The 24232-nt window shown below is 46.8% G+C and overlaps 2 protein-coding genes across 7 annotated transcripts in view; both read left to right on the top strand.

Annotated features, from left to right (window-relative positions):
• The window catches only part of LOC125722577 (G-protein coupled receptor family C group 5 member B-like), a 392822-nt gene that overhangs the window by 308377 nt on the left and 60213 nt on the right, over positions 1–24232 (top strand). The window lies entirely within an intron of this gene.
• On the top strand, positions 12966–16719 carry LOC125722588 (uncharacterized). 5 transcript variants are annotated; one of them, XR_007386476.1, is made up of 3 exons: positions 12966–13181; positions 14433–15297; positions 15335–16719. XR_007386476.1 is itself a non-coding variant. In XM_048998773.1 (2 exons), the coding sequence occupies exons 1-2, from the start codon at positions 13070–13072 to the stop codon at positions 15176–15178; spliced, it is 858 nt and encodes a 285-aa protein (XP_048854730.1). In that variant the 5' UTR covers positions 12967–13069; the 3' UTR covers positions 15179–16719. The 5 variants fall into 5 exon arrangements, 1 of the variants encoding a protein (XP_048854730.1); XR_007386475.1 differs by having other exon boundaries at positions 12967–13181; positions 14433–15631; positions 16328–16719; XR_007386474.1 differs by having other exon boundaries at positions 12967–13181; positions 14433–15631; positions 15749–16719.

Here is a 24232-nt window from a genome sequence, read left to right as displayed (position 1 = left end):
AGAGGACTCAGACGTCAATCCCTCACACAGGCCTATAGAGGACTCAGACACCAGCCCCTCACACAGGCCTATAGAGGACTCAGACGTCAATCCTTCACACAGGCCTATAGAGGACTCAGACGTCAATCCCTCACACAGGCCTATAGAGGACTCAGACACCAGCCCCTGACACAGGCCTATAGAGGACTCAGACGTCAATACCTCACACAGGCCTATAGAGGACTCAGACATCAATCCCTCACACAGGCCTATAGAGGACTCAGACGTCAATCCCTCACACAGGCCTATAGAGGACTCAGATGTCAGCCCCTCATACAGGCCTATCGAGGACTCAGACTTCAGCCCCTCACACAGGCCTATAGAGGACTCGAACGTCAGCCCCTCACACAGGCCTATAGAGAGCTCGAACGTCAGCCCCTCACACAGGCCTATAGAGGACTCGGACGTCAGCCCCTCACACAGGCCTATAGAGGATTCGGACGTCAGCCCCTCACACAGGCCTATAGAGGACTCGGACGTCAGCCCCTCGCACAGGCCTATAGAGGACTCAGACTTCAGCCCCTCGCTCAGGCCTATAGAGGACTCAGACGTCAATCCCTCACACAGGCCAATAGAGGACTCAGACATCAGCCCCTCGCACAGGCCTATAAAGGACTCAGACGTCAGCCCCTCCACAGGCCTATAGAGGACTCAGACGTCAGCCCCCCACACAGGCCTATAGAGGACTCAGACATCAATCCCTCACACAGGCCTATAGAGGACTCAGACGTCAATCCCTCACATAGGCCTATAGAGGACTCAGACGTCAATCCCTCACACAGGCCTATAGAGGACTCAGACTTCAACCCCTCACACAGGCCTATAGAGGACTCAGACGTCAATCCCTCACACAGGCCTATAGAGGACTCAGACATCAGCCCCTCGCACAAGCCTATAGAGGACTCAGAATTCAGCCCCTCACACAGGCCTATAGAGGACTCAGACATCAGCCCCTCGCACAGGCCTATAAAGGACTCAGACGTCAGCCCCTCGCACAGGCCTATAGAGGACTCAGACGTCAGCCCCCCACACAGGCCTATAGAGGACTCAGATGTCAGCCCCTCACACAGGCCTATAGAGGACTCAGACGTCAATCCCTCACACAGGCCTATAGAGGACTCAGACGTCAATCCCTCACACAGGCCTATAGAGGACTCAGACGTCAATCCCTCACACAGGCCTATAGAGGACTCAGACGTCAATCCCTCACACAGGCCTATAGAGGACTCAGACACCAGCCCCTCACACAGGCCTATAGAGGACTCAGACGTCAATCCTTCACACAGGCCTATAGTGGACTCAGACTTCAGCCCCTCGCACAGGTCTATAAAGGACTCAGACGTCAGCCCCTCACACAGGCCTATAGAGAACTCAGACGTCCCTCCCACGGGCCTATAGAGGACTCAGTCGTCAGCCCTTCACACAGGCCTATAGAGGACTCGAACGTCAGCCCCTCACACAGGCCTATAGAAGACTCGAACATCAGCCCCTCACACAGGCCTATAGAGGACTCAGACATCAGCCCCTCGCACAGGCCTATAGAGGACTCAGACTTCAGCCCCTCGCAGAGGCCTATAAAGGACTCAGACGTCAGCCCCTCACACAGGCCTATAGAGGACTCAGACGTCAGCCCCTCACACAGGCCTATAGAGGACTCGAATATCATCCCCTCACACAGGCCTATAGAGGACTCAGACATCAGCCCCTCACACAGGCCTATAGAGGACTCAGACACCAGAACCTCACACAGGCCTATAGAGGACTCAGAGGTCAATACCTTACACAGGCCTATAGAGGACTCAGACGTCAATCCCTCACACATTCCTATAGAGGATTCAGACACCAGCCCCTCACACAGGCCTATAGAGGACTCAGACGTCAATCCCTCACACAGGCCTATAGAGGACTCAGATGTCAGCCCCTCACACAGGCCTATAGAGGACTCAGACTTCAGCCCCTCACAAAGGCCTATAGAGGACTCGAACGTCAGCCCCTCACACAAGTCTATAGAGGACTCAGACGTCAATCCCTCACAAAGGCCTATAGAGGACTCAAACGTCAATCCCTCACACAGGCCTATAGAGGACTCAGACATCAACCCCTCACACAGGCCTATAGAGGACTCAGACATCAGCCCCTCACACAGGCTTATAGAGGACTCAGATTTCAGCCCCTCAAACAGGCCTATAGAGGACTCAGATTTCAGCCCCTCGCACAGGCCTATAAAGGACTCAGACGTCAGCCCCTCGCACAGGCCTATAGAGAACTCAGACGTCCCTCCCACGGGCCTATAGAGGACTCAGACGTCAGCCCCTCACACAGGCCTATAGAGGACTCGAACGTCAGCCCCTCACACAGGCCTATGGAGGACTCGGACGTCAGCCCCTCACACAGGCCTATAGAGGATTCGGACGTCAGCCCCTCACACAGGCCTATAGAGGACTCGGACGTCAGCCCCTCACACAGGCCTATAGAGGACTCAGACGTCAATCCCTCACACAGGGCTATAGAGGACTCAGACATCAGCCCCTCGCACAGGGCTATAGAGGACTCAGACGCCAATCCCTCACACAGGCCTATAGAGGACTCAGACGTCAGCCCCTCACACAGGCCTATAGAGGACTCAGACGCCAATCCCTCACACAGGCCTATAGAGGACTCAGACTTCAGCCCCTCGCACAGGGCTATAGAGGACTCAGACGCCAATCCCTCACACAGGCCTATAGAGGACTCAGACGTCAGCCCCTCACACAGGCCTATAGAGGACTCAGACGCCAATCCCTCACACAGGCCTATAGAGGACTCAGACACCAGCCCCTCACACAGGCCTATAGAGGACTCAGACGTCAATACCTCACACAGGCCTATAGAGGACTCAGACGTCAATCCCTCACACAGGCCTATAGAGGACTCAGACACCAGCCCCTCACACAGGCCTATAGAGGACTCAGACGTCAATCCTTCACACAGGCCTATAGAGGACTCAGACGTCAATCCCTCACACAGGCCTATAGAGGACTCAGACACCAGCCCCTGACACAGGCCTATAGAGGACTCAGACGTCAATACCTCACACAGGCCTATAGAGGACTCAGACATCAATCCCTCACACAGGCCTATAGAGGACTCAGACGTCAATCCCTCACACAGGCCTATAGAGGACTCAGATGTCAGCCCCTCATACAGGCCTATAGAGGACTCAGACTTCAGCCCCTCACACAGGCCTATAGAGGACTCGAACGTCAGCCCCTCACACAGGCCTATAGAGAACTCGAACGTCAGCCCCTCACACAGGCCTATAGAGGACTCGGACGTCAGCCCCTCACACAGGCCTATAGAGGATTCGGACGTCAGCCCCTCACACAGGCCTATAGAGGACTCGGACGTCAGCCCCTCGCACAGGCCTATAGAGGACTCAGACTTCAGCCCCTCGCACAGGCTTATAAAGGACTCAGACGTCAGCCCCTCGCACAGGCCTATAGAGAACTCAGACGTCCCTCCCACGGGCCTATAGAGGACTCAGACTTCAGCCCCTCGCACTGGGCTATAGAGGACTCAGACGCCAATCCCTCACACAGGCCTATAGAGGACTCAGACGTCAGCCCCTCACACAGGCCTATAGAGGACTCAGACGCCAATCCCTCACACAGGCCTATAGAGGACTCAGACATCAGCCCCTCGCACAAGCCTATAGAGGACTCAGAATTCAGCCCCTCACACAGGCCTATAGAGGACTCAGATATCAGCCCCTCGCACAGGCCTATAAAGGACTCAGACGTCAGCCCCTCGCACAGGCCTATAGAGGACTCAGACGTCAGCCCCCCACACAGGCCTATAGAGGACTCAGATGTCAGCCCCTCACACAGGCCTATAGAGGACTCAGACGTCAATCCCTCACACAGGCCAATAGAGGACTCAGACATCAGCCCCTCGCACAGGCCTATAAAGGACTCAGACGTCAGCCCCTCACACAGGCCTATAGAGGACTCAGACGTCAGCCCCCCACACAGGCCTATAGAGGACTCAGACGTCAATCCCTCACACAGGCCTATAGAGGACTCAGACGTCAATCCCTCACACAGGCCTATAGAGGACTCAGACGTCAATCCCTCACACAGGCCTATAGAGGATTCAGATTTCAACCCCTCACACAGGCCTATAGAGGACTCAGACGTCAATCCCTCACACAGGCCCATAGAGGACTCAGACATCAGCCCCTCGCACAAGCCTATAGAGGACTCAGAATTCAGCCCCTCACACAGGCCTATAGAGGGCTCAGACATCAGCCCCTCGCACAGGCCTATAAAGGACTCAGACGTCAGCCCCTCGCACAGGCCTATAGAGGACTCAGACGTCAGCCCCCCACACAGGCCTATAGAGGACTCAGATGTCAGCCCCTCACACAGGCCTATAGAGGACTCAGACGTCAATCCCTCACACAGGCCTATAGAGGACTCAGACGTCAGCCCCTCACACAGGCCTATAGAGGACTCAGACGTCAGCCCCTCACACAGGCCTATAGAGGACTCGGACGTCAATCCCTCACAAAGGCCTATAGAGGACTCGGACGTCAGCCCCTCACACAGGCCTATAGAGGACTCGGACGTCAATCCCTCACAAAGGCCTATAGAGGACTCGAATATCATCCCCTCACACAGGCCTATAGAGGACTCAGACATCAGCCCCTCGCACAGGCCTATAGTGGACTCAGACTTCAGCCCCTCGCACAGGCCTATAAAGGACTCAGAAGTCAGCCCCTCACACAGGCCTATACAGGACTCGAACATCAGCCCCTCACACAGGCCTATAGAGGACTCGGACGTCAGCCCCTCACACAGGCTTATAGAGGACTCGGACGTCAGCCCCTCACACAGGCCTATAGAGGACTCGGACGTAAGACCCTCACACAGCCTTATAGAGGACTCGGACGTCAGCCCCTCACACAGGCCTATAGAGGACTCAGACATCAGCCCCTCACACAGGCCTATAGAGGACTCGAACATCAGCCCCTCACACAGGCCTATAGAGGACTCGGACGTCAGCCCCTCACACAGGCCTATAGAGGACTCGGACGTCCGCCCCTCACACAGGCCTATAGAGGACTCGGACTTCAGCCCCTCAAACAGGCCTATAGAGGACTCGGACGTCAGCCCCTCACACGGGCCTATAGATGACTCAGACGTCAGCCCCTCACACGGGCCTATAGAGGACTCTGACGTCAGCCCCTCACACGGGCCTATAGAGGACTCAGACGTCAGCCCCTCACACGGGCCAATAGAGGACTCTGACGTCAGCCCCTCACACGGGCCTATAGAGGACTCAGACGTCAGCCCCTCACACGGGCCTATAGAGGACTCAGACGTCAGCCCCTCACACGGGTCTATAGAGGACTGAGACGTCAGCCCCTCACACAGACCTATAGAGGACTCAGACGTCAGCCCCTCACACAGGCCTATAGAGGACTCAGACGTCAATCCTTCACACAGGCCTATAGAGGACTCAGACGTCAATCCCTCACACAGGCCTATAGAGGACTCAGACTCCAGCCCCTCACACAGGCCTATAGAGGACTCAGACGTCAATCCCTCACACAGGCCTATAGAGGACTCAGACGTCAGCCCCTCACACAGGCCTATAGAGGACTCAGACGTCAGCACCTCACACAGGCCTATAGAGGACTCAGACATCAGCCCCTCACACAGGCCTATAGAGGACTCAGACACCAGCCCCTCACACAGGCCTATAGAGGACTCAGACGTCAGCACCTCACACGGGCCTATAGAGGACTCAGACGTCAGCCCCTCACACAGGCCTATAGAGGACTCTGACGTCAATCCTTCACACAGGCCTATAGAGGACTCAGACGTCAATCCCTCACACAGGCCTATAGAGGACTCAGACACCAGCCCCTCACACAGGCCTATAGAGGACTCAGACGTCAATACCTCACACTGGCCTATAGAGGACTCAGACGTCAATACCTCACACTGGCCTATAGAGGACTCAGACGTCAATCCCTCACACAGGCCTATAGAGGACTCAGACACCAGAACCTCACACAGGCCTATAGAGGACTCAGAGGTCAATACCTTACACAGGCCTATAGAGGACTCAGACGTCAATCCCTCACACAGGCCTATAGAGGACTCAGACGTCAGCCCCCCACACAGGCCTATAGAGGACTCAGATGTCAGCCCCTCACACAGGCCTATAGAGGACTCAGACGTCAATCCCTCACACAGGCCTATAGAGGACTCAGACGTCAATCCCTCACACAGGCCTATAGAGGACTCAGACGTCAATCCCTCACACAGGCCTATAGAGGACTCAGACGTCAATCCCTCACACAGGCCTATAGAGGACTCAGACACCAGCCCCTCACACAGGCATATAGAGAACTCAGACGTCCCTCCCACGGGCCTATAGAGGACTCAGTCGTCAGCCCTTCACACAGGCCTATAGAGGACTCGAACGTCAGCCCCTCACACAGGCCTATAGAAGACTCGAACATCAGCCCCTCACACAGGCCTGTAGAGGACTCAGACATCAGCCCCTCGCACAGGCCTATAGAGGACTCAGACTTCAGCCCCTCGCACAGGCCTATAAAGGACTCAGACGTCAGCCCCTCACACAGGCCTATAGAGGACTCAGACGTCAGCCCCTCACACAGGCCTATAGAGGACTCGGAAGTCAATCCCTCACAAAGGCCTATAGAGGACTCGGACGTCAGCCCCTCACACAGGCCTATAGAGGACTCGGACGTCAATCCCTCACAAAGGCCTATAGAGGACTCGAATATCATCCCCTCACACAGGCCTATAGAGGACTCAGACATCAGCCCCTCGCACAGGCCTATAGTGGACTCAGACTTCAGCCCCTCGCACAGGCCTATAAAGGACTCAGAAGTCAGCCCCTCACACAGGCCTATACAGGACTCGAACATCAGCCCCTCACAGAGGCCTATAGAGGACTCGGACGTCAGCCCCTCACACAGGCCTATAGAGGACTCAGACATCAGCCCCTCACACAGGCCTATAGAGAACTCGAACATCAGCCCCTCACACAGGCCTATAGAGGACTCGGACGTCAGCCCCTCACACAGGCCTATAGAGGACTCGGACGTCCGCCCCTCACACAGGCCTATAGAGGACTCGGACTTCAGCCCCTCAAACAGGCCTATAGAGGACTCGGACGTCAGCCCCTCACACGGGCCTATAGATGACTCAGATGTCAGCCCCTCACACGGGCCTATAGAGGACTCTGACGTCAGCCCCTCACACGGGCCTATAGAGGACTCAGACGTCAGCCCCTCACACGGGCCTATAGAGGACTCTGACGTCAGCCCCTCACATGGGCCTATAGAGGACTCAGACGTCAGCCCCTCACACGGGCCTATAGAGGACTCAGACGTCAGCCCCTCACACGGGTCTATAGAGGACTCAGACGTCAGCCCCTCACACAGACCTATAGAGGACTCAGACGTCAGCCCCTCACACAGGTCTATAGAGGACTCAGACGTCAGCCCCTCAGACAGGCCTATAGAGGACTCAGACGTCAGCACCTCACACAGGCCTATAGAGGACTCAGACGTCAGCCCCTCACATGGGCCTATAGAGGACTCATACGTCAGCCCCCCACACAGGCCTATAGAGGACTCAGACGTCAGCCCCTCACACAGACCTATAGAGGAATCACTGAAAGTATCCTTACCAGTGGCAGAGAGAGGAAATCTCTTCAAGGAGTTGTTGTAAAAACTGCATAAAGGATCATAGGCTCTGACCTCCCCTCTTTGGACACATTAAATACACAATGCTGTCGGAGGAAAACTCAGGACATACTCAGTGATCAACATCACCCAGCATTATGCCTGTTTAGGAGTAAGGATTTTAGGATACAAACTAAGACACCGCAGGCCAGAGAGCATGACCGCCTACAAAACACGATTCTACAACAGCTTTATCCCAGCCACAGTTAGACTGATGGCTAAGCACATTAAAGTGGGTATGAAATACAGCCGCCCCCCCCCCCCCCCCCGTGGACATTACCTGGACAGTTACCACTCCAAAGAGGCAATCAGACACATCGGAGCACTACAGCCTCACTTTCATTCTTTCTCTTAGGTAGTCAAATAACTCTTTCAGTGCAATAGTCTAACAAACATGTGCAATATTCCACTTTTCTGTACATTATACTGTCTTGATATTATTTCTGTGAAATAATTCACTCACACACCCAGGCCATGCACTCTGTATCCTGTATCTGCATCTGTACACAGTGTGTAACCACTTACTGTATTACATTCTGGAATTACTGTGTTGGCTGCTTTTATTATTTACATTTTTTATATTATGTTATTTAATGTTTTAAAAAACTGTCTCTTCTCCTCTGTCTCTCTATTTTTTAAAAATGACTCTGGGAGATACGCACAAGAATTCCAATGTGCTTCTACTGACCTGTTCCTGTGCAAATGGCAATAAAGATATCTACTACTACGCTACCAATGATATACCAGGCCCTTCAGGTCTGGGTGTGCAGCAGGACCACAAGACAGGAGAGTTCAGGACAACTGACTTCACTGACTCGACCTGGTCCACTGATGCTGAATAACCTCTCAGGTGACAATGAGCGAAAGCGGAGAGATGTAGGTGGGAGCTATGGAAGTGAGAAGAGTGAGCAAACTGTAGGATATACCCAAGATGACGTAAACCAGGATGGGTTACCAAAACATAAGAGTGGAAATTGGTGGTATAAAAGGGCTGATACACCGCTGCTTCATTAGGGAGGAGGATTGTGTGGTGTGTGCGAGTGCAGAGCCTCCAGCTCAGGGAGTCCCGTTCCCGTACACTAATAACCAGTGTGGAGACTGGGGAATGTAGAGAGTTAGAAGAGTCTGGAAGGGTCTGTGTCAGGATGGTTTGATTCCCCTGATAAAGTATGCAAACTTAAATCTAGTCCGAAAGTGCGCATGCAGTACTGTCCATATTGGTGCCTGATATACCAGGGAAATATTAAATATGCTTATAGGGTGGACAGTTTAGGCCTTGGGAAGGGGGACAGCGATATATTATGGGGCAGAAATTGAGTTTTTTCAAGGGACTTCCTTGTGAGTGTTTTAAGAATAATGGGACAGAGGAGGTAGGCATCTCTGGGGGTAACTGTGGAACTGTTTGGGATGTGAAAGGCGACCAAATGCAGAATGGAGAAGTATGGAGCATTAGAGAACCAGAGCGTACCTCTGGCAGATACGTGGTGGCTGTGTGGTCAGGAGGGAGGATTGAGGCCTCCTCTCCCCAATAATTGTGGAGGCCTCTGCACTAGGGGGATGTTAGCTAGCCAGGTGGATATTTACTCTGACAAACAGCCCTCTAGGTCCCACAGGTTTGTTACGAGCTGCGAAGATGATCCCAGTGTGTATATAGATGCCATATGCCAGCCGAGGGGCATTCCAGAGAAATATAAGGTGAGAAGTGAGATAGCTGCAGGGTTTGAATCAATATTAATTTGGCCTACTGTTAACAAAAATGTGGAATGGATAAATTATTTGTACTATAATCAGCAGAGGTTTACCAACTATACTCAGGAGGCACTCGCATCTCTGGGGGAGCAGCTTCAGGCCACCAGTCTGATGGCATGACAGAACAGGATGGCCCTGGATTGGCTCCTGGCTGAAAAAGGGGGAGTGTGTGTGCTGTTCGGGGATCAGTGCTGTACATTTATTCCCAATAATACAGCCCAGGATGTTTCATTTACTGAGGGTATGAGAAAGTTGCAGGGGTTACAGGATGAGATGGCGAGAAATTCGGGGCAACATGACGAGTTGTTTGACTGGTGCTATAATATGTGGGGTAGTTGGCAGTAAGCCCTTATGAAAGCACTCTGTGTGCGTGCTGTGTTCATTCTTGCTTTGCTACTAATCTTTTGTTGTGTAGTTCCTCTTGTTCGCTCCCTAGTGGGAAGAGCGCTGTCTCAGCAGGCGACTATAGCTGCAATGTTTAGAGTGGTGGGAGGACCGTTTGGAGCGGCAACCTCCTGGACCAACACGGAAACGGATGGCGACATAGACACCTTGGATACGCTCCTGCCCATAGCTGAAGTTCGGCCGTACCGCCTGTGAATACTCCATGTTGGAAACGCTGCAGCCTGCCTGCCGCCCACGACACCTGGGACTTTCCTGCTCATGACAAAGTGCCTGTTATAGTAATCTACAGTGTTATCAGTTAACCTTTCAGTTATCTTTGCATTAGCCGTATATGTTTATGTAATGAGCTTGTGGTAGGTGATGTACTCCTGGTAGATTATGTATTCCTGATAATATATGCAATGTATCCTGGGGAGTTCATTGCTGTTGGTTGATTCTGAGTGTTGATAGTTTGTGAGCCATGTCAGCCATGGACCCCAAAGGGGGGCCGCGCCTGTGGCGGGCTGGGAGTGGAATTTCCCTAGATCTTAGGGTTTTAGCCCTCCCTCCTAGGCAGGATGGACAGAATTGTGTGTGGGACTCTTTAGAATCCCAAAGGGGGGAAATATATGGGATATTATTTAGCACTATACAATGTAGAATATAATCATTACGGTATTATTAAAAAGCATGCCAAATACCCATGATGTAATCATTACAATGTAATCATTATAATGTAATCAACACAATGTAATCAATTGAGTATGTATTTGCACCTTGTATTAGCCTCAAATGTTCTGTTAGCTACTTTATGTTAGCCCTGAATGCATGAATATCCACCTTTATTAGTGTTATGCCTTATCATTATGTTGAAGGACAAATATATTATCAACCCTCTAATTAGACAATGTGCAACAGGTTGAAGCTACCAAGGTTTGCTACTCAAGGAAGGTTTTCGCCCGAGTTCCTCAAAAGTTCACGGCTGAGCATTTTTAAAAAACCAAGTGGAGATGGTCGCACCACCATTATGTTCGGCTGAGGGACCAAACAGTAAAAGAAATGATGGACAAACTTATCACCTAGTGGTGTGGATTGATGTAAAAAACAATGATTGTGAATGATTGAAGGAATGATGATGCTTAAGTGACGAGATATTGTTAAATGATAAGACCTTGTATAAAAATTGGTGTAAAACAGTACTGGAGACACTTTACGTGTCCGGCCTTGGTTGTAACTTCATTGTTGCAATAAAGACTGAATTTGGATCTACACCAGCGGCTTCTGACTTCTGATTTAGCAGGGAATGAAAAACCACAAAACTAACATTTTGCCTTTTTCCCCATCTGTAACTGTTATTATGTTATTATCATTTAGAACTGAATATCCATACTCCCTTTTAATCTCATGCATCTTTTTTATCATTCCCCAGACTTTACTAATGTCAGTTTCCCGTCCTACTGAATTACAGAAGGACCTCCAAAACTCCCTCTTTGCTCATTTAACTACCCTCCTTACGTTAGCCTGCAACTTTTTGTACTCAATCAAATTCTGAAAGTTGTGAGTACTTTTTAACATTGTAAAAGCTTTGTTCCGAAACTTAACTGCAGTATCACATTTCTTTGTTTACTATGAGATCTTTGGTTAGTCTGCTTTGCTGCCTCTAGAATTACTGCATCGTGGTTAGATTTCTTTTGTCCGACATAAAGCCGGCCCTGCAAAACGTCACCTAACGTCACCAAGTCACATGGTACAAAAACCTACAAGACGATCGTGACAGATCGTGCAGCACGTGCAGAGAGCAAGAAAGATCGTGCAGCACCTTTCAGCCGGCGTAACTGTAAATGTCGCTACTATGTGCCCCTGGCTTATTTTGTAAATGTCTCGTAAATGTTCTTGTTTGTTTTGTTAATCTTAATGGTCACTGGTCAGCTATTACTTCTGTTGTAATTTAAAGCTTCAATAACAAAAATAATAAAAAAAACCTCTCAGCCGGCTGCACAAACTGGACCTGCCTCCGTGACACAACTTTGCCCTTATTGGCTGAACAATTTTAGTCACACGCATGACGTTTGTATCTCTGGAAGTTCCGATGCATTATCTGCTATTTCTCCCGAAAAGCCTGTAAAGAAGTAAAGTTTCAATAAATGCTCTAATAGTACACATAAGTTAATCGTTTATTTATTGTTAGTTACTGTAATGTTGCGCTGCTTTATGTGTTTAATCGTCTAGTCTGTGAAGAAGGCATTCAAGTAAGAATTGCATTGTATTCTGTGCATGACAATAAAAACTTTGAATCCTTGAAATAAATGTATTTGATCTTTTTCCTGGCAGCTATCTTTTCACTGCTAGCACTTTGGATCAGGAGTTGGTTATTGTAGAAGAGGTAATGTGCATGCAGGTGATATTTGTATAGATGTATCTACACCCTTTTGGAAGTGCGGCCATCTCAGTCAGGTCTCGCACTAGGAGGAGTAGAAGCTGTCTAGTTTGGCTGCTGTCAGTTTATATTCCACTCCTGCAGCCGCCGGCAGATGGCACTCGCCCTCACGTCAGCTGCAGTCAGACCTAAGCCAAGTCGAACGCACCCAATGGCTCCTCCCCATTCCCAATTATCAAAAAACCCACTAATTGAATGGGTCGCGTAATTATCGCTATGAATTCTGGGAGTCTGTGCAACTTCAAGACCGCAGCTCTCGTGTTACTTATAACAAGGAAGGAATATTATTCTATGTCTTTAATGGCGACCGAATGATGGATTGATATAATGTAGTGTTTCATTCTATATCCTGTTTTGATAAGATATCGACATTTCGTAAACATTCGATATACAATTAAACCATAATTGGTCCGTCTTGTTTCTTTGTCACCCAGAAACTTCACAACTGTGTTGTGAGCGGATTTTCAGCGCTTAAAATTTTGTGGTACTTCTACGTTTCTGCGCTTTTGTAAATGTAGATCGTATGTTTTGTCATTTGATTAAAGCGTTTGAAGACTTTGAAGCGCGCTGACACCAATCGGCCACCGTAGCTTAGCAACCGAATCATAACAATTCTTATTCCGTTTAGAGTTTTCATTTGAACATTTAAAGCAGCTCAGACTTGCAGTTTATCAGCAAGAGAGAAGACGCGAAAGATGTCCATCGTGAAAACCACCGTGAATCTCCAGAGGATTGACTGGCTGCTGCCGAAAGGTGCAGTCAGTGTGCGGATCGCCCCGGAATACATCCCCGGTCCAGTTGGCCGAGGTAAGGATGGCAAAATGATGCCCAGACTAACTCAGCACTTAAAGAGTTAAAGTCAGAATATGCTTGACTAGTCTTCTTGAATCTTCTGTTCTATTATCTTGTTTTAGAAGTACATGTCTAAATAATAAAGTAGTTCACCTTTAGCTTTAATATACGGGAGTCTTTTTGCATGTCTACTGCATTATATAATGAAATCAGTAAAATCTGTGGCTGTGCTGTGTTTAAACATCAGAGAAAATCATCATGAAGTGGTAAAGTAACAGCTGAATATGTCCTAATATACGGTGTTTCCCCGAAAATAAGACAGGGTCTTATATTCATTTTTGTTCCAAATGACGCTTATAGTATAACATGCTACAGTATATTTACCGGTATTCATGAACAAAAATCCACATTTATTCAAACACAGACATTATGTCATCTTCTAACAGTATCTTTCCATGTAAACAATTTGACGGTGAATTTATTCATGAACAAAATTCTGCTGTATACTGCATATGTTTATTCAAATATAGTCGTAATGTCATGTTCTTCTGGAACATCATTGTAAATCTCCAAGTTCCAAATTCCGTCCTGAATATCTCGCAACTCAATTTCCTGTAGAACCAGTGTCCCCAATCTCTCATGTTTAGCAATAACTCTGTCCTTAAATGAGCGCCTCTTGTCCATGTAGCCTTCTCGTAGTATAACCGCATCTCATTCTAGTTACCGTACAATCCATGGGACAATAACTAGGGCTTATATTACGAGCTTCTTGAAAAATCATGTTAGGGCTTATTTGCGGGGAAACGCGGTAGTAATCAGAAAAAGCATAAATCTTAGTTTGGTACCTTGAGAGTGAATAAATAATGCAACTTATGGAAAGTGTAAGATATGTAAAGGATTTGACTTAATAGCCAGTTGTTGATGCCAGCATTTGGATTGAGTGGGCTGCTATATTTGATGCACATGAACCTTTCCAGTGTTGTTTTTCGCTGTTGTTCTGCGTATCAGGGAATCTGTGCACAAACTGGCTTGTTTTTATAGGTCAGGTTCCCCTGCTGAAACGCAGACGGCCCAAGTCAAGACCAGCGCATAAGTTTCCCAAGCGTGTGTTTCCTGTATCCAATAAAGACGGGGGAATTTTTCTTAGTGTGCAATACCGACTGCCAAGTGTGATATCTGTGATGGTTGTGATGTAGTGTTGTTGTACAGTGACATAATGTTTCATTTAAATTAAATATGCTGTCCCCTGTCTTTATAATCCCAAAGGACAAACCAGTTCCAGTGATGCTGGCCGTCGGAAGAAGTGCCGCACCAGGCCGCCGGCAGCCAGCTCCCTGACCACGTCTGCCTCTCCTGGATCTGCTGCCATCCCGGTGGCAACCAGCAGGGGTCAGCAGGGCACAGGCCGCCGTAGAAAAACGGCGGGAGGCCGGTCAGGGCGAAGAAGGAGGTATGACCAACAGAAGGGGTTAGAGCCTAAGCCCAGCTCACCAACCTTCTCCTCCTCTTCATTTTTATTTCCGTCTTCAGTCCCCTCCCCTTTTGTTTCATCCCCATTTCTTTTTATGGGCTCCTCTGTTTTATCCCCACACTTAGTCACACCTGTAAGCCCAGCTCCACATCCATTTTCAGCTCCAGGCATGGTTCATCTGACCCCTCTGCTTCAGGCTCCAGCACAGGCTGTAGCCGCCTCATCTCACCTGGAAAAATTCTATTGGTTGTATAACTATTATGTAACAAAGTACTCTAAAATGACCTATGACGCCAAGTGCTTTACTGAGTACTGGTGTCAGGAGTTTTGGAACAGACATTTAAATGAAATTAACTTAGCGAAACAGGGGAAGAATGAGGATAATGAGGGTACTCATTCAACCAAGAGGCGTAGGATTGATGAAGATGAGTTCATCTTTCCTATTGATGCACTGGAGCAGCTAAGTACCATGCCCAGGGCTCAGGAGATGGGTGTGGAGATGGGCTATCAGTCAGATGCACATAGCTACATTTCCCTGTAGATTCAGCACATAATTACACGAGACTTGTCATACGTACTTAGGATAAGATAAAATTAGGATATGTTACCATGTAGTTCTATAGCATAAGGTACTATAGGATAAGCTTAAGATAGGATAAGGTTAAGATTGTATAGAATAAGATAAAGATAGGACAAGTTAAGATAGTCTTAACTTGTATGCCATTTTATGTTTTACAAAGACATGATAAATTACCATAAGTTTAGGATAAGATTATATGAGATAACATAGTATAAGAATAAGATAGGATTGCATAGCATAAGATAAGAAAGATAGGATAAGATAACATAGAATAAAATTAAGATAGGATAGGTTACGGTAAGCTTAAGATTGTATAACATAGGATTAGATTAATTATAAATAAAGCAGTCCTCCTTAGAGGGGGGGTGGTGGAGGGAATATTTAAGAAATAAAAATAGGATTAATTAAGATAAGGTTAAGATAAGATTGTATAACATAGGATTAGATTAATTGTAAATAAAGCAGTCCTCCTTAGAGGGGGGGTGGTGGAGGGAATATTTAAGAAATAAAAATAGGATTAATTAACATAAGGTTAAGATAAGATTGTATAACATAGGATTAGATTAATTGTAAATAAAGCAGTCCTCCTCAGAGGGGGGGTGGTGGAGGGAATATTTAAGAAATAAAAATAGGATTAATTCAGAAGGTTAAGATAAGATTGTATAACATAGGATTAGATTAATTATAAATAAAGCAGTCCTCCTTAGAGGGGGGGTGGTGGAGGGAATATTTAAGAAATAAAAATAGGATTAATTAAGATAAGGTTAAGATAAGATTGTATAACATAGGATTAGATTAATTGTAAATAAAGCAGTCCTCCTCAGAGGGGGGGTGGTGGAGGGAATATTTAAGAAATAAAAATAGGATTAATTCAGAAGGTTAAGATAAGATTGTATAACATAGGATTAGATTAATTATAAATAAAGCAGTCCTCCTTAGAGGGGGGGTGGTGGAGGGAATATTTAAGAAATAAAAATAGGATTAATTAAGATAAGGTTAAGATAAGATTGTATAACATAGGATTAGATTAATTGTAAATAAAGCAGTCCTCCTTAGAGGGGGGGTGGTGGAGGGAATATTTAAGAAATAAAAATAGGATTAATTCAGAAGGTTAAGATAAGATTGTATAACATAGGATTAGATTAATTGTAAATAAAGCAGTCCTCCTCAGAGGGGGGGTGGTGGAGGGAATATTTAAGAAATAAAAATAGGATTAATTCAGAAGGTTAAGATAAGATTGTATAACATAGGATTAGATTAATTATAAATAAAGCAGTCCTCCTTAGAGGGGGGGTGGTGGAGGGAATATTTAAGAAATAAAAATAGGATTAATTAAGATAAGGTTAAGATAAGATTGTATAACATAGGATTAGATTAATTGTAAATAAAGCAGTCCTCCTTAGAGGGGGGGTGGTGGAGGGAATATTTAAGAAATAAAAATAGGATTAATTAACATAAGGTTAAGATAAGATTGTATAACATAGGATTAGATTAATTGTAAATAAAGCAGTCCTCCTCAGAGGGGGGGTGGTGGAGAGAATATTTAAGAAATAAAAATAGGATTAATTCAGAAGGTTAAGATAAGATTGTATAACATAGGATTAGATTAATTATAAATAAAGCAGTCCTCCTTAGAGGGGGGGTGGTGGAGGGAATATTTAAGAAATAAAAATAGGATTAATTAAGATAAGGTTAAGATAAGATTGTATAACATAGGATTAGATTATTTGTAAATAAAGCAGTCCTCCTTAGAGGGGGGGTGGTGGAGGGAATATTTAAGAAATAAAAATAGGATTAATTCAGAAGGTTAAGATAAGATTGTATAACATAGGATTAGATTAATTATAAATAAAGCAGTCCTCCTTAGAGGGGGGGTGGTGGAGGGAATATTTAAGAAATAAAGATAGGATCAGTTAACATAAGGTAAAGATAAGATTGTATAACATAGGATTAGATTAATTGTAAATAAAGCAGTCCTCCTTAGAGGGGGGGTGGTGGAGGGAATATTTAAGAAATAAAAATAGGATTAATTCAGAAGGTTAAGATAAGATTGTATAACATAGGATTAGATTAATTATAAATAAAGCAGTCCTCCTTAGAGGGGGGGTGGTGGAGGGAATATTTAAGAAATAAAGATAGGATCAGTTAACATAAGGTAAAGATAAGATTGTATAACATAGGATTAGATTAATTGTAAATAAAGCAGTCCTCCTTAGAGGGGGGGTGGTGGAGGGAATATTTAAGAAATAAAAATAGGATCAGTTAACATAAGGTAAAGATAAGATTGTATAACATAGGATTAGATTAATTGTAAATAAAGCAGTCCTCCTTAGAGGGGGGGTGGTGGAGGGAATATTTAAGAAATAAAAATAGGATCAGTTAACATAAGGTTAAGATTAGATTGTATAACATAGGGCTACAGTGAAGAAATCAAAAATTTCAAGGCAGCATGAAGGTAACGCACAATCAGGGATGTGCAATTTCTGAGGCATGTATTCAAAAAAAGTATTTTAATTGTGTTTTATCATTCATATTTGACTTAGTTCATGAAATAAAATGTTTTTTTCTACAGACTTTGATCAGTGTTTTTGTATTTTGTAAAATACGAGAAATACTGTATGCATGGTAATGTCAGGTGTGCAAAATGTTTGTGCTAACAAAGGACACAGAGCCCCTAGAAGGGCACAGAGCCAGGCTGAGCACCACAGCGCTATCCAGCCCATGGCTGCCGATGGTCACATTCCACCAGAACCCCCCCAACACTAACTCCCCAGGGAACTTCCAAGCAGCAGAGCAGATTCCAACAACCGAGGATCAAAGGAAAAGAAAAGATACTGGCAGGAAGAAGATGATCTTGTGGCCAAAGGTTAAAAATGTAGAAGTTTGGAGAACAAATGTGTTACAAATGAAATATTATTTGAAATGTGCTACAGCTTAATCATTCTATCATACATCCATCCATCCATTTTCCAAACCGCTAATCCTACTGGGTCGCGGGGGGTCCGGAGCCTATCCCGGAAGCAATGGGCACAAGGCAGGGAACAACCCAGGATGGGGGGGCCAGCCCATCGCAGGGCACACTCACACACCATTCACACCTACAGACAATTCTTTAGCAACTCCAATTAGCCTCAGCATGTTTTTGGACTGTGGGGGGAAACCGGCGTACCCGGAGGAAACCCCACGACGACATGGGGAGAACATGCAAACTCCACACACATGTAACCCAGGCGGAGACTCGAACCTGGGTCCCAGAGGTGTGAGGCAACAGTGCTAACCACTGCACCACCATGCCGGCCCACAAATTTAAACAAATTCATTTTAAATAACTTTAATCTCAGAGCCAATTGCCATGTGCCCACAAATATTTCAATTATTATTGTTTATGATTATAAATGCCGAATACATTCCTGGAGCCTTCGATTTAGCATACACAGTGCCCTCTACAGGATTCTATCGAAACAGCATCTCTCAACCTCGTTCACAAGATTTGTCTTTTTCACAAAACGTTTTTCTTTGTAAATCCCAAAATCTTCCTATAAATGTATGTATGAATGCTTCTCGTCTTTTTCAGTCACACGAAGCCTTTATAAATGAGCTCCCCGATTAATCTGTTTACATGAAAACATCTTAATTGCGTTAAGGCATGTAAACGTAGCCACCTAACGAAAGGTAACCACGTGACTTAGCAGACTGCATGTTCCTCATCTCCTCTGTATGGACCATAGAGCTGTGTATCGGAGAGTCTGACAACACGCTACGTTTCAAGATACAGGCATTACAATTCAATGCGCTGCTCTATTTTGCCATTCTTTTTTTTAAAAATCTTCTTTTAGAAAAACATGGCACATTATAGAGAGCACACCACCAAATGGATGAAATCTGAGTAAAAACATTTGATTTTTAACGCAATCAGAATAACGGGGTCTGCATTTATCACTGTCCCTGTAACAATCCAGCATCGTAGCACTACAGCTATTTCGGATTCAGCCAACGAATAACGTTGCTAGTCAGCAGCCTTGTGCAAGCTACTGAAAATTGCTAATTACCAATTACTGCATATAAAAGTAATTATAATAAGGGTGGGATTCGACCGTGTGTCTGCCTGGGGGGTCGCCGGCCAGGATCGCCAGCAGTTTGGACGTGTGGTTGGTCATCAATGTGCTGCATCAGTGTCTGCTCCCTCTGCCTGACCTGCCCTGTATAATTACATAATCAAGGAAAATAACAGTGGGCTAAAGGTTGCATAGTGATCACAGTAACATCGCGTCGATGTTGAAATACATGGTGCAAACAAAAGTAGTGGAATTACACTGATGAGTTACTACCAACACTGCTAGGCAGCTAGGTTTGCTAATGCTAATGTTAGCAGCGCACCCATATGCTACTTCCTCTCGCAAGATAAGGCAGCGTTACTGTCACTGTGTAAATACAATGAGATCTCTTTGGAGCAAGCCTGTCGATACCATGTTAAGTGTAAAACCACAAGTAAAATACCTTAAAAATAATAGAAATATAGATGGTGCTGAACCATGGTGAACAGTGGAGTCATAACAGGCTGTGCGTTGTGTTCAGTCACCTTTCACTGTAAATCACACATGGCTTCACAATCTTTTGTGTCTGCTCTGAATCCCTCAGGGCTGGAGTGAAAACTCCATTCACACTAACATGGTGCCAAGGGGTATTGGGTAGACATGATTCTATCCTTTTTGGATGCAATTTGTTTTACTGATTTAAATAAGTTTTAAAAAATTTCAAAATATAAGGATAGCTCATTGTATCCAAAGGGATGTGCCAAGCTTGCAGTGCTGATGTGCTGCCACCTTCTGGAAAAACGATGAACTGATTTTCAGATTAAGAACATGTATGGTTTTCTGGTATCAGGTGAGAACCGTTCATGCTGCGAACCTATGCTTATGGGTTAGGGTTAAGCTTGGGTCTAGAGCTCAGGGTACTTCCAGGCTTGGAGGCCAAGGGTAAGGTCTCTCTTTCCCCATGTAAGCATTGAATGATGATCCAGCACCAGGGCTTGGGTAAGTCACCACGAGTTGGGAGCCTCATTCCCCAGGTAAAGGATGAACGATGTCCATCCAGCCCGGGGATTCTGGTGAACCTCTCCTTACGCTGGAAGCCTCCTCCCTCAGGTAAGGGTTTAAGAATCTCGTGGTACTTCCATTGAGCCTTGGGGTTCTGGAGAAAAATCCCAGGGCCATCCAACTGTAGTAGTGTGGAATTTTGCGGGTAGGACTTGTTGATTATTTCCGGTAAGTGTGTGTGGGGACCCCTAGTGTGTGGAGGCGTCATTGGCGTTTCCCGGTCCGGTAACTCCCCTTCCGCACCGCAGTGGTCTGCCGTGGTACGCTGGCATGCTGGCTGAGGTTCACACTTATTCTGTGTCTTGGTGGGAGGTTTTGCTGTTTTAATTAGCGTTAATCCTCTGCTTGATTTAAATGGCTAATGGTAATATTTTATATTGCAGTGTTTCTCTGGTGTCTGTGTTGCAGCTCCAGTGGTTGCAAGTTATTCTGGTGACTAGGCCTATAGCTACTTGTCAGTTGCTTTACTTGATGTGTTTTAATTGTAGTTACGGTTGTTGCCAGGATTACAGTTTCAGTTGCTCGTCAGCTTCAGTTTATGCCTCTTCCAGCAGATTTGTCAGACAATAATAGTTTGAACCTGCACTGTGGCTGCTGTGTTTCCTACGTCAGTTTTTCTTTTCCGTCAGTCTTGTCTTGTCCTCAGCCGGTCCGATGTCGCCCAACAACTGCTGCTTGAAGCTCCTGATCCTCGGTGGGACATCGGCGATGTGCTGGGAGCCTTGGAACGCGCTAAGGATCGTCGCACCTTTTCCTGCATTTGGAGCTGTTTCATTCCCTAGTTCTGCAACTTAACAGACTTTAGGCCGCCCTTTCTTTCTGTTTGGGACTGATACAGAGGGACAGCCTGTATTCTGCTACTCATTGTTTGCACTCTTCATAGTTTTCAACACTCAGATTCTTGGTTAGATTGGGGTATTTTCTGGGAGACTGTGAGCAGTGGCTGCCTCGATTGATCTGGCTGACTAAGATTTGATTGGTCTGGGGTGGTGGTGTTCACACTTTCACCTTGTGCAGTATATTTGTGTGGGGATCAGTGTGGTGGAGCACAGGTGTGTGTGTGCGTGTGTGTGCGTGTGTGTGTGTGTGTGTGTGTGTATGTGTGTGTGTGTGTGTGTTAGTTTAAGGGACTCTATTCCCCCTTTTGATCAACTTCCCCGGACACCTGTCTCCTGCTTGAGTTTAGTCAGCCAGTGGCCAAAGGCTGGTTGCTGGTTTATTTTTTAAGGTTGTTGATGCTAAAGCGCTTGTCTTGTTTCTTTGTTTTATATTTTCAACAACCTGTCAATAGTACAAACACATCCAGCTCCATTCGGTAAATGAACTTGTGTGTTCTTAATTTAGAGTAATTTTTCCTGTGGTGAAATTCCCCAGGTGGTGTAGTCGTGTCCTTGTACTACTGACCGCTCTCTGCCACAAACACTTTACTCTAAACCTAAGCCTAATCCTAACCCTAACCATAGCTCCAAACGTCATGTCCTGCCACCTCCCTGACGTGGCTCTAATAAGCCATGCCTGCTGCTCGTTGGTCTCGCGTCTCGTTCCATCCCTCATGTTAAACACTCTCAGCTACTTTCAGTCTGTTCCCTTGTTATTCCTGTATAAGTGCTTCCTGGCCCTGTGTTCGCCATTGATGTGGTGCCCTCCATGTTGCTTGTTCCCTTGCCTCCCATCTTGATCCCAGTAAATCCCAGTTTATTGTCTGACAACACCTGCTCCCAGAGTCATTCATCCTGGCACCCAACAGACTGACGGAACTCGACAAGCTCCAGTAGATTCCCCAGGTCCCTACAGCCGATCACTGCTGCTTGTGTCAAGCATACCTAATGTCGCTGGTTCAGGCCGTAGTACATCTTTCCCCAGAGAGAATGGCCCATCTCTGACGGAGGGCATAGCCGCCCTCTCCCCGGACTCCCAAGTGGAGGGTGTGACAGCTATAGCGGAGATCCTCAGGGCCCTCTGGAATGGAGTGAGTGTGCTGAACCCCGCAGAGGTGGGGTGCTCTGGAGAAAAGGAGCCTGCCGTCTCCTTGTCGTTTGCCATAGGGCGACCTGCGTCCTCATTGTCACTTGAAGTCTGACAACATGATGCTTCTCTGGGATTTACTGTGATCCCCCTGTTCACCAAAACATGCTCCCCAAAGCTCTCCAGCACAGAAGAACAGGCTTCACTCCTAGTTCTATGGTTGTCAGAGTGCTGGACCACAGTAGAGGTCGGACTTTGCTTCAACATGGTTTTATTGGAAGTCTGCACACAATACAGATGTTTCCTACCGTCCTTCGTTCCAATTAAATGTGGAAACGTTTTGTCAGCTGGCTGGACAAGACCCTACTGCCTCTTTTAATAGTACACATAGTAGTGAGCAGTGGTGACGTAATGGTTAGGGAAGCGCACTCGTGATTGAAAGACACTGCATCTACAGCATCTGGCCCAGGAGAGCCAGCCGTTGCAGTCGTTACATCCGCACTTAAGGCTCCCAGCCCAGAGAGGGCCGCTCAGGCCGCACCCACAGTGTCCAACACAGGTGAGGCCTTGGTTGCCTCTAGGCTTCTCATAGAATCTGACACGGTTCCCTGGTAACCAGCCGACACCTGCTACACTGCTCCATGTCAGGCCAGCGTCCACCTCTCTGTCTCCTGATGCCTGGCCAGCACCCACCTCAATGTCCCCAGACGTCCAGCCGGTGCCCACCTCATCTCCTGACGGCCTGCTGGTGCCCACTTTCTATCCTGACGTCCCACCGGCACATGCCTGCAGGCTGCCACCAGCCCAGAGAAGATGGATCCAGAGGATGTCCTGCTAGAGTGCCCTGGGTCCTGATACGTGGGTCCCTCCTTCATCCCAGACTCCGGTTACTCTGGTCCCAGTTTCTGGTCACCAGAATCAACAGGAGCCCAAGAAAGCGGCAGGCAGAATGTCTGTCTCCCAGAGAGGGTTTGCCAGTCTCTGTTCTTGCCCTGTATGTCCCTTGTCATCTTCCTGTTCCTCTCCTGTTGTCTCCTTGCTGCTCTACTGTTCTGCGGTTCTCTCATCGCCCGCCAACCCCTCATGTCCTCCTGCCCTGCTGGCCCTCCCAGACCCTCTGGTCCTGTGATTCGGCAGAGTTCAGCCTCACCTGGAAAGGGGCCTAGGAGGGTCCCCCCCCCCCCCCCCCCCCCGAAGATTTCCCGATATACACTTCGATTCTCCTGGAGTAATTCAATTTGGAGTCGCAGGCTGCCCAAAATTTAATTCCATATCTGTCCGGTTTTCGGAGCATATGCTGTCAAAATGGGCAGCAGACTGCAACAGCAGATGGAGAGAATACTTATCCGATGCCAAATACAGGAATCAGATATAAACGTTATACATTTTTCATAGCACTTTACAATATTATTCATTACTGACTTAATAACACAGTCACTACTCAGGTACAAATCGTGAGTAAATATAGTAACTAAAATAAATGATCCATTATGATTCATTGAACACGAACATGAAATTGATACTCACTACATACGTATTGGCAACATGTTCGTAAAAATATGATTTTTTTGGTAATTAAAAACTATAAACTGTTGTGACAATGTAGATCGATGTGAAGCAGTAATAAAGAAGATATTAGTTACCCATGAACAGAACCAGGTGTGACAATGGTGATATGCATCAGCGGAATGATGTTTGCCCAGAGCTCTCATACTTTGCAGATCGCCGCCATCTTGTCGCTGGATTTCCTGAGTGCTCTGGACTGACGATCGTCAGAGCAGATAACCAGCAACACGTCACAAAAGCTTTGTTTGGGCATCGTTGCTAGAAAAATCACCGGTCTCATTTTTGCATTTCATAAACTTTTGATTGATTCTTAATTCGATTTGAAAACCTCAGCCAATATTAAAAGCCCCATATATGCCGTAAACTCCCTTGCTGTTATTTCTTTCTA

Source organism: Brienomyrus brachyistius, unplaced genomic scaffold (assembly GCF_023856365.1).
Source record: "Brienomyrus brachyistius isolate T26 unplaced genomic scaffold, BBRACH_0.4 scaffold40, whole genome shotgun sequence".
In the NCBI taxonomy this organism is placed as follows: Eukaryota; Metazoa; Chordata; class Actinopteri; order Osteoglossiformes; family Mormyridae; genus Brienomyrus; species Brienomyrus brachyistius.
This window is presented reverse-complemented; position numbering and strand designations above follow the sequence as displayed.

Coding starts and splice junctions, on each gene's coding strand:
- LOC125722588 (XM_048998773.1), top strand. CDS start 13,070: ATGTCCATCGTGAAAACCACCGTGAATCTCCAGAGGATTGACTGGCTG. Junction 13,182..14,432: donor CCCCGGTCCAGTTGGCCGAG/GTAAGGATGGCA, acceptor ATAATCCCAAAG/GACAAACCAGTTCCAGTGAT.